This window comes from Procambarus clarkii, chromosome 55 (genome assembly GCF_040958095.1).
Source record: "Procambarus clarkii isolate CNS0578487 chromosome 55, FALCON_Pclarkii_2.0, whole genome shotgun sequence".
NCBI lineage: Eukaryota > Metazoa > Arthropoda > Malacostraca > Decapoda > Cambaridae > Procambarus > Procambarus clarkii.
In genome coordinates, this window is record NC_091204.1 from 12,456,327 (window position 1) to 12,471,152 (window position 14,826).

At 46.3% G+C, this 14,826-nt stretch overlaps 2 protein-coding genes across 2 annotated transcripts in view; both read right to left on the minus strand.

Annotated features, from left to right (window-relative positions):
* LOC123754934 (ATP-dependent DNA helicase DDX11-like) overlaps window positions 1-14,826 on the minus strand; it is a 491,323-nt gene that overhangs the window by 414,251 nt on the left and 62,246 nt on the right. The gene's annotated exons all lie outside the window — the stretch shown is intronic.
* LOC138352934 (Golgi-associated RAB2B interactor protein 3-like) lies at window positions 11,415-14,712 on the minus strand. Its single transcript, XM_069305590.1, has 2 exons — window positions 14,148-14,712; window positions 11,415-11,452 (listed from the first exon to the last, which is right to left on the minus strand). Exons 1-2 carry the CDS (start codon window positions 14,710-14,712, stop codon window positions 11,415-11,417), a joined length of 603 nt encoding a protein of 200 aa, XP_069161691.1.

The window sequence follows — 14,826 nt, forward strand, 5'->3', positions numbered from 1 at the left end:
AGGTGACAGCAGCAGGAAGCGACAGCAGCAGAAGTGACAGCAGCAGGTGACAGCAGTAGTAGGCGACAGCAGCAGTAGAGATGACAGCAGCAGGAGGCGACAGCAGCAGTAGAGATGACAGCAGCAGTAGAGGTGACAGCAGCAGGAGGCGACAGCAGCAGTAGAGATGACAGCAGTAGTAGAGGTGACAGCAGCAGGAGGTGACAGCAGCAGTAGGCGACAGCAGCAGTAGAGATGACAGCAGCAGGAGGCGACAGCAGCAGTAGGCGACAGCAGCAGTAGAGGTGACAGCAGCAGGAGGCGACAGCAGCAGTAGAGATGACAGCAGTAGTAGAGGTGACAGCAGCAGTAGAAGTGACAGCAGCAGGTGACAGCAGCAGTAGAGATGACAGCAGCAGGAGGCGACAGCAGCAGCAGGAGGCGACAGCAGCAGTAGGCGACAGCAGCAGTGGAGGTGACAGCAGCAGGAGGCGACAGCAGCAGTAGAGATGACAGCAGTAGTAGAGGTGACAGCAGCAGGAAGCGACAGCAGCAGTAGAAGTGACAGCAGCAGGTGACAGCAGCAGTAGGCGACAGCAGCAGTAGAGATGACAGCAGCAGGAGGCGACAGCAGCAGTAGAGATGACAGCAGCAGTAGAGGTGACAGCAGCAGGAGGCGACAGCAGCAGTAGAGATGACAGCAGTAATAGAGGTGACAGCAGCAGGAGGCGACAGCAGCAGTAGAAGTGACAGCAGCAGGAGGTGACAGCAACAGTAGAGATGGCAGCAGCAGGAGGCGACAGCAGCAGTAGGCGACAGCAGCAGTAGAGGTGACAGCAGCAGCAGGTGACAGCAGCAGGTGACAGCAGTAGAGGTGACAGCAGCAGTAGGCGACAGCAACAGTAGAGGAGACAGCAACAGTAGAGGTGACAGCAGCAGGAGGCGACAGCAGCAGTAGAGGTGACAGCAGCAGGAGGCGACAGCAGCAGTAGAGGTGACAGCAGCAGTAGAGGTGACAGCAGCAGGAGGCGACAGCAACAGTAGAGGTGACAGCAGCAGTAGAGGTGACAGCAGCAGTAGAGGTGACAGCAGCAGTAGAGGTGACAGCAGCAGGAGGCGACAGCAGCAGTAGAGGTGACAGCAGCAGTAGAGGTGACAGCAGCAGGAGGCGACAGCAGCAGTAGAGGTGACAGCAGCAGGAGGTGACAGCAGCAGGAGGCGACAGCAACAGTAGAGGTGAGAGCGGCAGGCGACAGCAGCAGTAGAGGTGACAGCAGCAGTAGAGGTGACAGCAGCAGGAGGCGACAGCAGCAGTAGAGGTGACAGCAGCAGGTGACAGCAGCAGGAGGCGACAGCAACAGTAGAGGTGACAGCAGCAGGAGGCGACAGCAGCAGTAGAGGTGACAGCAGCAGGAGGTGACAGCAGCAGTAGAGGTGACAGCAGCAGTAGGCGACAGCAGCAGTAGAGGCGACAGCAGCAGTAGGCGACAGCAACAGTAGAGGTGACAGCAGCAGGAGGCGACAGCAGCAGTAGAGGCGACAGCAGCAGCAGGCGACAGCAGCAGTAGGCGACAGCAACAGTAGAGGTGACAGCAGCAGTAGAGGTGACAGCAGCAGTAGGCGACAGCAGCAGTAGAGGCGACAGCAGCAGTAGGCGACAGCAACAGTAGAGGTGACAGCAGCAGGAGGCGACAGCAGCAGTAGAGGTGACAGCAGCAGTAGAGGTGACAGCAGCAGTAGAGGTGACAGCAGCAGTAGAGGTGACAGCAGCAGTAGAGGCGACAGCAGCAGTAGAGGTGACAGCAGCAGGAGGCGACAGCAGCAGTAGAGGTGACAGCAGCAGTAGAGGCGACAGCAACAGTAGAGGTGACAGCAGCAGGAGGCGACAGCAGCAGTAGAGGTGACAGCAGCAGTAGAGGTGACAGCAGCAGTAGAGGTGACAGCAGCAGTAGAGGTGACAGCAGCAGTAGGCGACAGCAGCAGTAGAGGCGACAGCAGCAGTAGGCGACAGCAACAGTAGAGGTGACAGCAGCAGTAGAGGCGACAGCAACAGTAGAGGTGACAGCAGCAGGAGGCGACAGCAACAGTAGAGGTGACAGCAGCAGGAGGTGACAGCAGCAGGAGGTGACAGCAGTAGCCCCACACACACACCAACCCACAATAGCATCCCCCACTGTGACACACAGGAGGCGGAGGACCCATCCTGCGCCTCCCAGAGACGAAGCTACTTACCAGGACGCCCCAAGTCAACAACACAATACTGTTACCCGGACCAGTGATATAAACTTTCCTCTTTATAGCTGTCACACTGCCTCTCTGCAGCGCCAGACTGGGGGCCAGAAAAATGCCTTATTTTCCCCCAACCCACAATCAGACTCCACCTCCCTCTCACCCCCAAAAATAAATATCCCGATGTTTCTATACGTTTAGAAGCGTTTATGGAACTATGATTTATTTACTTCGTTCATAAAAGCAGCAAGGGACAGCAAGGACTGACCAAACACACACACACACACACACACACACACACACACACACACACACACACTTACTTCAAGTATGCATATGATAGAGCCCAGTAGGCTCAGGAACCTGTACACCTGTTGATTGACGGTTGAGAGGCGGGACCAAAGAGCCAGAGCTCAACCCCCACAAGCACAGTTGAGTACACACACACACCAGAAGCACGGATAAGCAGAATGCCGTCAGGGACATTAGCAAGACGCGAACATCGTGACAGCCTCCATGCACGTTAATAAGAAGGCATACCATACACTGCACCACGTATGTGAGACCTGCCCTAAAGTACGCAGCCCTGGCGTCTGGTCCTCCATCTTAATAAAAAAATACTATTAAAATACGCAGTTTGCAAAAGCTACGTAAGAATGGCAACGAAAATGGCTGGAGGAGCTGAAATTAACGATGCTAGAAATGTGTGTAATTACATAGTTGTGCTTGCGGGGGTTGAGCTCTGGCTCTTTGGTCCCGCCTCTCAACTGTTAACACATCCTCCGAATTGATAGTACGGTTTAATACTAAGTGTAATAAGTACATTTTCTTACTGTTATACATAGTACATAATTGCATTTATGGGGCTGTTACATTTCTCTCCCTATTTATTCTCCTCGTTTTCTGTTAAGACACTCAGAAGTTTAGGAGGAAGTTTTCAAGTACAGTTCGCTATACACAAGTTTTAAATATCAGGAATTTCTTTTTCAGTTTTATTAAACAATAGAGATTTTATACAAAATTTGAAAATATCCTGAGTTACCTTACAATTTATTGATATATTTTAGTTTTGTTTTATTAGTTTTATTAAACTGTAATATCAATATAGATATAGGTTAAGTACTAATTGTAATTAAGAAGCAATAAAATGCTTATCTTCAAACACTAAGAAGGTTAGGTGAGGTCGTGGTTTTCTATTTCAGCTTTTCATGTAAACTAAAATATTCACAATATATTTGACAGTACGGTTGAATACCAAGTGAAAATAAGTACAATTCCTGACTGCTAGGAATAGTACATAATTGCACTTGCGCTGTTACATTTTTCATGGATGGGCTGCAATCAACTGGTGTACAGGTTCCTGAGCCTACTGGGCTCTGTCATATCTGCACTTGAAACTGCATATGGAGTCAGCCTCCACCACATCAGTGCCTAATACATTCCATCTGTTAACTACTCTGACACTGAAAGAGTTCTTTCTAATGTCCCTGTGGCTCATTTGGGTACTCAGTCTCCACCTGTGTCCCCTTGTTAGCGTACCACCAGTGTTAAACAGTTTATCTTTATCTAGCCTGTCAATTCCTGAGAATTTTGTACATAGATAGGTACTGATCATGTCTCCCTTTACTCTTCTGTCTTCCAGTGTCATGAGGTGCATTTCACGCAGCCTTTCCTCGTAACTCATGCCTCTTAGCTCTGGGACTAGCCTAGTGGCATACCTCTGAACTTTTTCCAGCTTCGTCTTGTGCTTGACAAGGTACGGGCTCCATGCTGGGGCCGCATACTCCAGGATTGGTCTTACATATGTGGTATACAAGGTTCTGAATGATTCCTTTCGCAGGTTCCTGAAGGCAGTTCTGATGTTAGCCAGCCTCGCATACGCCGCAGATGTTATTCTCTTAATGTGGGCTTCAGGAAACAGGTTTGGTGTGATATCAACTCCAAGATCTATTTCTGTGTGTGTACTCTGGTATGTGTGTGTGTGTGTGTGTGTGTGTGTGTGTGTGTGTGTGTGTGTGTGTGTGTGTGTGTGTGTGTGAGAGAGAGAGATGGATGAAAGTATAAGTAAATTAGTAAAAACTTTGATGTATAGATATGGACATGAACGACGGACTTACGCTTAAACAAAGACGTATTACTGTGTTTTAACATTTAATAAGCGTGACTGTATAGTCTGCGTTTGCCAACATAGGTCATAGCGAGTTCGTTCAATATTATTTAAGTCTGCACATTACCCCACAGACAGGCATCAAAAGCTCACTTGGAGCGCCTCCATTCCAACTACACAACAATCCACATTACACAAAAATAGATTTTTGACGGATACACGGTCAAATACCCAGGAACGCTAATAGATCCTGCAACAGCCTACAACAATTCGGTCGTTAGTCTTGGCCTAAACAAAGGTGCCTGAGCAGTCTATTGTGTAATACGAGGTCCCAGCAACCCACAAGTCGGCTTTCTCCCAGCGAGTGACGGATAGACGCGGCTCCTACCCTTGTCGGTTCATTACTTACGAAGCATTGGAGTCTCCCCATGGCAGGGTTGGCGGGGAGCCGGCCGCCGCGGGCTCTGTAGGTGTTCCTAGCCCACCACTCGGGCTAGCTAGCTATGTTGCTAGCCCACCATTTGGGCTAGCTAGCTAGTATATGTGTAAACACATCGCTAACCCTGTCCACGGAGGACACAAGAAATGTATATGTGCTGGTTAGTATTGTAAATGTGTAGCCACGTTTGTGATAGAAAAAAACACCAGTGCCAGTATTGATTGATTTGATTGTTGCTGCCGGAGGCGGCTAGTTTATTGTGCACCCCATACCCATCCTGTGAGCGGTAGCGCAAAAAGCATTACAGAGGGCACAAAAGGTCTTTATCAGACCTCATCTATTATTACATAAACAATTTCATCTATCCTTCACATGTGGCACCTATCCTGTGTCTGGCTATCTTAAGAGTTTTGTTTAAGCCTATTTGTAATCTGTTCCCTCCGTCTGACGTTTCAGAAATTGGAACACCTGCCTATTTTTGTTGTCCTTGTTTGACAAATTTTTCAAGAATAGCAACATCCACTTATTTGTGCTAGAGCGACCGTCTCGCTTCATGCAGGTCGGCGTTCAATTCCCGACCGTCCAAGTGGTTGGGCACTCTTTCCCCCCCCCCCAAATCCCTAATCCTTATCCTGATCCCTTCCAAGTGCTATACAATCGTAATGGCTTGGCACATTATCCTGATAATTCCATTCCCTTCATATGTTCATCACGCCAATTAAGAACAGCGATATCTTATGAACTCTGTTATCGTGGTTAATGGAACATCACAGGAACCACTCGTGGGAGTCAGTGCTGAGACAGTCATTCAGTGCTGGGACAGTTATTCAGTAGTGCTGAGACAGACAGTCATTCAGTGCTGGGGGAGGCAGTCATTCAGTGCTGGGACAGTCATTCAGTGCTGGGACAGTCATTCAGTGCTGGGACAGTCATTCAGTGCTGGGACAGTCATTCAGTGCTGGGACAGTCAGTCATTCAGTGCTGGGACAGTCATTCAGTGCTGGGGAGGCAGTCATTCAGTGCTGGGACAGTCAGTCATTCAGTGCTGGGACAGTCATTCAGTGCTGGGACAGTTATTCAGTGCTGAGACAGTCAGTCATTCAGTGCTGGGACAGTCATTCATTGCTGGGACAGTCAGTCATTCAGTGCTGGGACAGTTATTCAGTGCTGAGACAGTCAGTCATTCAGTGCTGGGACAGTCATTCAGTGCTGGGACAGTCATTCATTGCTGGGACAGTCATTCAGTGCTGGGACAGACAGTCATTCAGTGCTGAGACAGTCAGTCATTCAGTGCTGGGACAGTTATTCAGTGCTGAGACAGTCAGTCATTCAGTGCTGGGACAGTCATTCAGTGCTGGGACAGTCATTCAATGCTGGGACAGTCATTCAGTGCTGGGACTGACAGTCATTCAGTGCTGGGACAGTCATTCATTGCTGGGACAGTCATTCAGTGCTGGGACAGACAGTCATTCAGTGCTGGGACAGTCATTCAGTGCTGGGACAGACAGTCATTCAGTGCTGGGACAGACAGTCATTCAGTGCTGGGACATGAAACCAAATGGGAGCCGGTCGGCCGAGCGGACAACACGCTGGACTTGTGATCCTGTGGTCCTGGGTTCGATCCCAGGCGCCGGCGAGAAACAATGGGCAGAGTTTCTTTCACCCTATGCCCCTGTTACCTAGCAGTAAAATAGGTACCTGGGTGTTAGTCAGCTGTCACGGGCGCTTCCTGGGGGTGGAGGCCTGGTCGAGGACCGGGCCGCGGAGACACTAAAAGCCCCGAAATCATCTCAAGATAACCTCAAGATAACCTCAAGATAACACTCAGTTCCTTTTCCCTCCAACTGATCTCCTCCCACTGTCCAAGTGGTAGGAGATTAATTGCGGAAAAGTCATTTGTGAACACTCCATTGAGCTCGTCACAAATGTCTTTATCATTTTCTGTACACTCGCCTCTACGTCAGGCTGCGAGCAGCCGCGTCTAACAGCCTGGTTGATCAGTCCAGCAACCAGGAGGCCTGGTCGACGACCGGGCCGCGGGGACACTAAGCCCCGGAAGCACCTCAAGGTAGGTAGGTAGCCTCCTATGCAACCTAATCACTTAGTCATTCACTCTCTTTTCCCCTAGTTATATAAATATATAGGAGTCTTGGTTGCATCTTTTTCATATATTTTTATATAGGTTCCAAGTCCTATTGCATTTATTCCCAGGACACAATGATCACTGGCTCCTAGTGGTATTTTCTTCTCCAAGTTCTTGATATTTTTCTCAGTCTGGGTGAAGATGAGGACCAGGTAGGCTTGGTGAATCTCCCTTTTCTTGTGTCACCCTTAACATGTTAAGACGTTTCTTTCCACAACTTATATAAATTTAGCTCCCCACGTGTCTTCTCCTTCCTGGGGGTTTCTCCATTCCCAGTCGATCTCCCCACGAATTAGGTCCCCCATGACTTGTAGTTAGGCTCTCATTGTGAGTGATGTTGTTGGGATGTAATTCATCTGTAATTCATCATCTACTTATTGTTGTCATTGTGTTCCTGTTTAGGTCGTCTGTTGCTTCCTGGGGGGGGGGGGGGGGGGGGTTGTAAATCACCAGGATCACTATATGTTTCCCATCTGCTGAGTTCCAGTGATGTGTACTCACCTAGTTGTGCTTGCGGGGGTTGAGCTCTGGCTCTTTGGTCCCGCCTCTCAACTGTCAATCAACAGGTGTACAGGTTCCTGAGCCTACTGGGCTCTATCATATCTACACTTGAAACTGTGTATGGAGTCAGCCTCCACCACATCACTTCCTAATGCATTCCATTTGTCAACCACTCTGACACTAAAAAAGTTATTTCTAATATCTCTGTGGCTCATTTGGGCGCTCAGTCTCCACCTGTGTCCCCTAGTGCGTGTGCCCCTTGTGTTAAACAGCCTGTCTTTATCAACCCTGTCGATTCCCTTGAGAATCTTGAATGTGGTGATCATGTCCCCCCTAACTCTTCTGTCTTCCAACGAAGTGAAGTTCAATTCCCGTAGTCTCTCCTCGCAGCTCATACCTCTCAGCTCGGGTACTAGTCTGGTGGCAAACCTTTGAACCTTTTCCAGTTTAGTCTTATGCTTGACTAGATATGGACTCCATGCTGGAGCCGCATACTCCAGGATTGGTCTGACATATGTGGTATATAATGTTCTGAAAGATTCCTTACGCAAGTTTCTAAAGGCCGTTCTTATGTTAGCCAACCTGGCATATGCTGATGTTATCCTCTTGATATGAGCTTCAGGAGACAGGTCTGGCGTGATATCAACCCCCAGGTCTTTCTCTCTCTCTGACTCTTGAAGTATTTCATCTCCCAAGTGATACCTTGTATCTGGTCTCCTGCTTCCTACCCCTATCTTCATTACATTACATTTGCTTGGGTTAAACTCTAACAGCCATTTGTTCGACCATTCCTGCAGCTTGCCCAGGTCTTCTTGAAGCCTCAAGCTGTCCTCCTCTGTCTTAATCCTTCTCATAATTTTGGCGTCGTCAGCAAACATTGAGAGGAATGAGTCTATACCCTCTGGGAGATCATTTACGTATATCAGAAACAGGATGTGTGTGTGTGTGTGTGTGTGTGTGTGTACTCACCTAGTTGTGTTTGTGGGGGTTGAGCTCTGGCTCTTTGGTCCCGCCTCTCAAGCGTCAATCAACAGGTGTACAGGTTCCTGAGCCTACTGGGCTCTATCATATCTACACTTGAAATTGTGTATGGAGTCAGCCTCCACCACATCACTTCCTAATGCATTCCATTTGTCAACCACTCTGACACTAAAAAACTTCTTTCTAATATCTCTGTGGCTCATTTGGGCGCTCAGTTTCCACCTGTGTCCCCTAGTGCGTGTGCCCCTTGTGTTAAATAGCCTGTCTTTATCTGCCCTATCAATTCCCTTCAGAATCTTGAATGTGGTGATCATGTCCCCCCCTAATTCTTCTGTCTTCCAGCGTGCGTGCGTGCGTGTGTGTGTGTGTGTGTGTGTGTGTGTGTGTGTGTGTGTGTGCGCGTGTGTGTGTGTGTGTGTGTGTGTGTGTGTGTGTGTGTGTGTGTGTGTGTGTGTGTGTGTGTGTGTGTGAGTGTGTGTGTGTGTGTGTGTGTGTGAGAGAGGAGAAGGGTGGTGTGTTGCGTCTCACGGTAGTCTGGCTTAATAAAATATCGGGGGGTTATAAGACACGGGGCGGCGACCATTAATTGGTCGGGTCCAGTGATATATCGGCCCTACCCGAGGCTGCCTTTACGTGAGGTTGTGTGCGCTACCTCCCACCTCCACAACCCCCACACACCCCACAGCAAGCCTAGGTATAACAGTCAAGAATTACATGGAGGATTAACACTAAGTCATATTAGGAAGAGATAGAGGGCGTGCAGAAATAACAGGGGTTGAGGAGGTCGTCTAATCTTTGGAATCTAGGACGAAACATTCTGAGGGCGTTTTGCAGTCCAGTGGCATATCTGGTACAAGTTAGGGTTCGAGTCTGGTTGAGCGTTGACACTAACACCTCCACCCCCTGCTGTGTGCTCTCTCCACCCTCCTTGACCGTCAATCTCAACCCCAACACACAGGCTCCGATCCCTCCCAGTTCCATACCTCCCTCAAATATCACGTTCTTAATAACAATTTCTTCTCAACGAATACAATTTGCACGCTTGCAAATATGCAAATATTAGTATATTTAGAATATATATTGTGGTTAGACACATTATTCATCACGTGTTACTTTCTTCGTGATTTACATACATCCGTGTAATGTCTATTATAGATATCTCTTGATATTTCCCACAAATCAATGCTCGCCTGACTTCAAAATCTAAATCATTTTTTACGTTTTGTTTTGTAACTGAAATAGACAAGAGACAGATACACTGATTTAAATGTACATATGCAAGAGCACAATAGGCTTTGGAATCTAAGAATCGAGGCGGACGGATACACACACATAGTAAGGGGAGACATGATCACAACCTACAAAGTCCTCAGGGGAATCGACCGGGTAAACAAGGATAAACTATTCAACACCGGTGGTACGCGAACAAGGGGACACAGGTGGAAATTGAGTACCCACATGAGCCACAGAGACGTTAGAAGGAACTTTTTCAGTGTCAGAGTAGTTAACGGATGGAATGCAGTGATGTGGTGGAGGCTGACTCCACACACAGTTGTAAATGTAGATATGATAGAGCCCAGTAGGCTCAGGAATCTGTACACCAGTTGATTGACAGTTGAGGGCGGGACCAAAGAGCCATAGCTCAACCCCCGCAAGCACAAATAAGTGAGTACAAATAGGTGAGTACATACAAGATTCTCAGAGGAATTGATAGGGTAGATAAAGACAGGCTATTTAACACAAGGGGCACACGCACTAGGGGACACAGGTGGAAATTGAGTGCCCAAATGAGCCACAGAGACGTTAGAAAGAATTTTTTCAGTGTCAAGAGTAGTAGACAAATAGAATGCATTAGAAAGTGATGTGATGGAGGCTGACTCCATACACAGCTTCAAGTGTAGATATGATAAGAGCCCAGTAGGCTCAGGAACTTGTACATTAGTTGGTTGACAGTTGAGAGGCGGGACCAAAGAGCCAGAGCTCAATCCCCCGCAAGCACAATTAGCTAAGCACAATTAGGTAAGTACACACACACACACACACACACACACACACACACACACACACACACACACACACACACACACACAGCCAACCATGACCCTCCATCACAAGCGCCAATAAGCTTATCAGATACGGCACAAAAATAACTCCAATATATATATTCCCTGAGAGAAAGCATTATACACAAACAAACAATAACGCTGATAGGGGAAAATGCGACAAATGTGGTGTGTAAAAAAAAAACACAAAAAAAAAAAAACAGGCAATTACTTTACGCTTGGTGGAACAAGCGACAGTTTCAGAGGGCAATCTAAAGATATATAATAACATAAATAGTATTATCTAACGCTGGATCTGGTGTAAAAAACAGCAAAGTGCGCTCTGGTGCGATCCCGGCCCGACTGGTGAGTGCTCTTTCCCTTGACATGTAAACTATTCTATTCTAGTTTAATGACCAGCCGCCGACTCGCATATTTGGTCGCTAAAACAATTAAAAGGAGAAACAGGGGGTAGAAATAGCCTAAGCTACTCTATCCCTTTGAGATGTATTTATTGCTTATCTCAATAAACATACTTGAACTTGAAAGGAGAAACAGACGCCGCGCGAGTAGAACTGGCGGATTTTTGCAACTGCTGAAAGTGAGTTGTGAAACTATCGCGCGAGGCTCGTCTGAATTCCGTTCTTATTGACAAACTAATTAGGTTCATACTTATTAGGTGTATGCGTTTTGTAGGTACAAGTTAGGGTACGTGCCCATCATATGGGCATATGGGTACGCCATGCCCATATGATGGGCTATAGTGTTTGTGTCAAGCTCTGTGGTACTAAGATGCCCATCTCCCAGGATGCTGTGTCAAGAGCCTGCTCTGTGGCACTAAGATGCCCATCTCCCAGGATGCTGTGTCAAGAGCCTGCTCTGTGGCATTAAGATGCCCATCTCCCAGGATGCTGTGTCAAGAGCCTGCTCTGTGGCACTAAGATGCCCATCTCCCAGGATGCTGTGTCATATAAACGGACCACTTTGAATATATTATGATGCTTTCCTCGACCCAGGAGTGGATAAAATAACTGCAAAGTTTATAACTTATAACTTAAAGTAACTTATATGACGACCTACTTCTGGAGTTTTCATTTTGTTCACCACATACGTAGGATTTCTGACGCTTGTAAACTTAGTGTATATAAACTACAAAAATTATACACTTTCGTGAAAGTGTTTGTAATATGCATAACATGTATAATTAAAATCGAATGACCAATTCGAATCACATGAATTATTTACATGTTCAGATGCCTAATACACGAATCATATACATGTGTATGCATTCTATGTATCATGAATATATATTTTATGAATTAAGTAAACAAAACAGTGACGAAAATGTTCAATAGGCATTTAAATTACAATACCAAATTAGCAATTGACATTCCAGTGATTCTAATAAAAGGTTCCAACAAAGGACTTGTTCAATATTTAATGGCGAATCAACGACTGACCCCAAGTCTCATTACATTATTCAGAAAAAGCCATTTTTAACGCTCCCGAAAACATTAAAACGAGAAATGCTATCTTCTCATTCAACGAGTGATCAACGAGTGATGAGTGATCAGCGAGTGATCAATGAGTGATCAACGAGTGAGACATTCAACGAGTGACCAGTTTTAGACGAGTATAAGACGTTCAACGAGTCGTCACATGTCAAGTAACAAGTGTTCAACGCGAGACCTAGTTAAATAACAGTCAATTTTTTTTTTTACATTTTAACAAAAAACAACAAAAAACACACTATAATGTTCAGTTCAGATGTTGTAAATAGTATATATATATATATATATATATATATATATATATATATATATATATATATATATATATATATATATATATATATGGACACTAAGAAGAGCAATGTTGCTGATCTCTTGTTACTGTTGATAATATTGTGACCAGCATCCTGCATATTTAGAGAAATGTAGATTATTGTCATTGAAGTAAAATATAATGAACATGAGAAGTGTCTGAACAGGTCTCAGCTATATCGATACACGGTGTGTGTGTGTGTGTGTGTGTGTGTGTGTGTGTGTGTGTGTGTGTGTGTGTGTGTGTGTGTGTGTGTGTATCCACCTAGTGCACCTAGATGTGCTTGCGGGGGTTGAGCTCTGCTCTTTCGGCCCGCCTCTCAACTGTTACTAATTTAAAAAGCATCCCGCCAAACACACACCGAAACTACGACGTTGGTACAACGTTCGAACAAGTTTTAACACCTCCTAACCAGTTATAACAACCAATATAGCAAGTTGTAACAGCGTTCTAATACGTCATAAACACGTTAAGCCAACATGTAACAACTTTATTACAAGTTGTAACAAGCGGAAAATAGAGACAGTTTCGGTTTGTGTTTCCAGGGTTCCATCCATGTCCCCTCGTTCTGTTATTATTCCGTGTGAACATTTATTCTATTTCCACTTTGTCAATTCCTCTGAGTATTTTATACGTTCCTATCATATCCCCTCTCTCCCTTTTTTTTCTAGGGTCGTAAAGCTCAGTTCCTTCAGGCACTCTTCATACCCCATCCCTCGTAACGCTGGGACGAGTCTGCATAACGCTGGGACTAGCTGCATACTCTAAGATAAGTCTGACATGTGTGGTATACAAGGTTCTGAATGATTCCTTGAACAAGTTTCTAAAGGAAGTTCTTATGTTGGCCAACCTGGCATATGCCGCTGAAGACATCCTTTTGATGTGGGCTTCAGGGGACAGGTCTGGCGTGATATGAAGCCCAAGTCTTTCTTTCTCTCTCTCTCTCTCTCTCTCTCTCTCTCTCTCTCTCTCTCTCTCTCTCTCTCTCTCTCTCTCTCTCTCTCTCTCTCTCTCTCTGATTCGCGAAGGATTTAATCTCCCAAATGGAAAATTGTATCTGGCCTCATGCTCCCTACACCTATTTGTATTACTTTACATTTGCTCAGGTAAACTCTAATAGCCTCATTCTATTTAAGAATGAATAATTCTTGAATATTAATTAAGATGAGGCTTCTCATCTTGAAGCATCATTCTGTCCTCTGTCTTAATCCTTCTCGTAATTTTGGCATCGTCAGCAAATATGTAGAGGAATAAGTCTATACCCTCTGGGAGATCATTTGCGTATATCAGAAACAAGATAGGTCCGAGTACTGAGCCCTGTGGGACTCCACTGGTGACTTCACGCCAATCTGAGGTCTCACTCCTCACTGTAACTCTCTGCTTCCTATTGCTTAGGTACTCCTTTATCCACTGGAGCGCCCTACTAGTTACTACTGTCTCTCCCTCCAACTTATGCACCAGCCTCTTTTGTATTGTGGGGTACTGTGTCAAAGGCTTTCTGACTGCTGAAGAAAATGCAGTCTGCCCATCCTTCTCTTTCTTACATAATCTTTGTCACCTTATCGTAGAATTTTATTAAACCTGTGAGGCAAGATTTACCCTCCCTGAACCCATGTTGTTGGTGTGTCACGAACTTCTCTCCAGATGTGTTACTAGGTTTTCTTCTCACGATCTTCTCCATCACCTTGCATGGTATACAAGTCAAGGACACTGGCCTGTAGTTCAGTGCCTCTTGGCTCTCACCCTTTTTGTATATTGGGACTACATTAGCTGTTTTCCATATTTCTGGTAGGTTTCCTGTTTCCAGTGACTTATTATACACCATGGAGTGTGGCAAGGAAAGTTTTTCTCTACACTCAGAACCCATGGTAAGATTCCGTCCGGACCAACAGCCTTTCTTACGTCCAGATCCAACAGATGCCTCGTCTCTGGTTATTTCAAACCCTTCCAAGACCGCCTGGTTTACTGCCACCTCTTCTAGTTCAGGGACTTCACCTCGTTCTATTGTGAAGACCTGGAATTTCTTGATGAATTCTTCACACGTCTTGTGAGATGATGTGTGAGTGTACAAGCATGTACTTTGTGTACATGCACATGTACCTTGTGTGCGTGTGAATGTGCGTGTAAAGACAGAGATCGTACCCCAATATTTTATCAAGTCAACAGATCGCCGGAGGAAGCTCCCGCTTCCCGCTGCCACTAATGAATCATTTCCTGCAGCAGCGGTAGCAGCAGCAGTCCCAGCAGCAGTAGCAACAGCCACAGCAGCAGAAGCAGCAGTATCAGCAGCAGTCCCAGCAGCAGTAGCAGCAGTCACAGCAGCAGTAGCAACAGTCCCAGCAGCAGTAGCAACAGCCACAGCAGCAGTAGCAACAGCCACAGCAGCAGAAGTAGCAGTATCAGCAGCAGGACAAGCACCAGCAGCAGTCCCGGTAGCAGTAGTAGTGCTCCAGCAAACTCCCCACATACTCCAGATCGACATGTATAATAATTATTCATTTACCTATCTACACAATCTCCAGTACTCCACCTTCATATTAAGTACCCGCCGTTATCACCTCGTATGACGGCCCAACCGCTC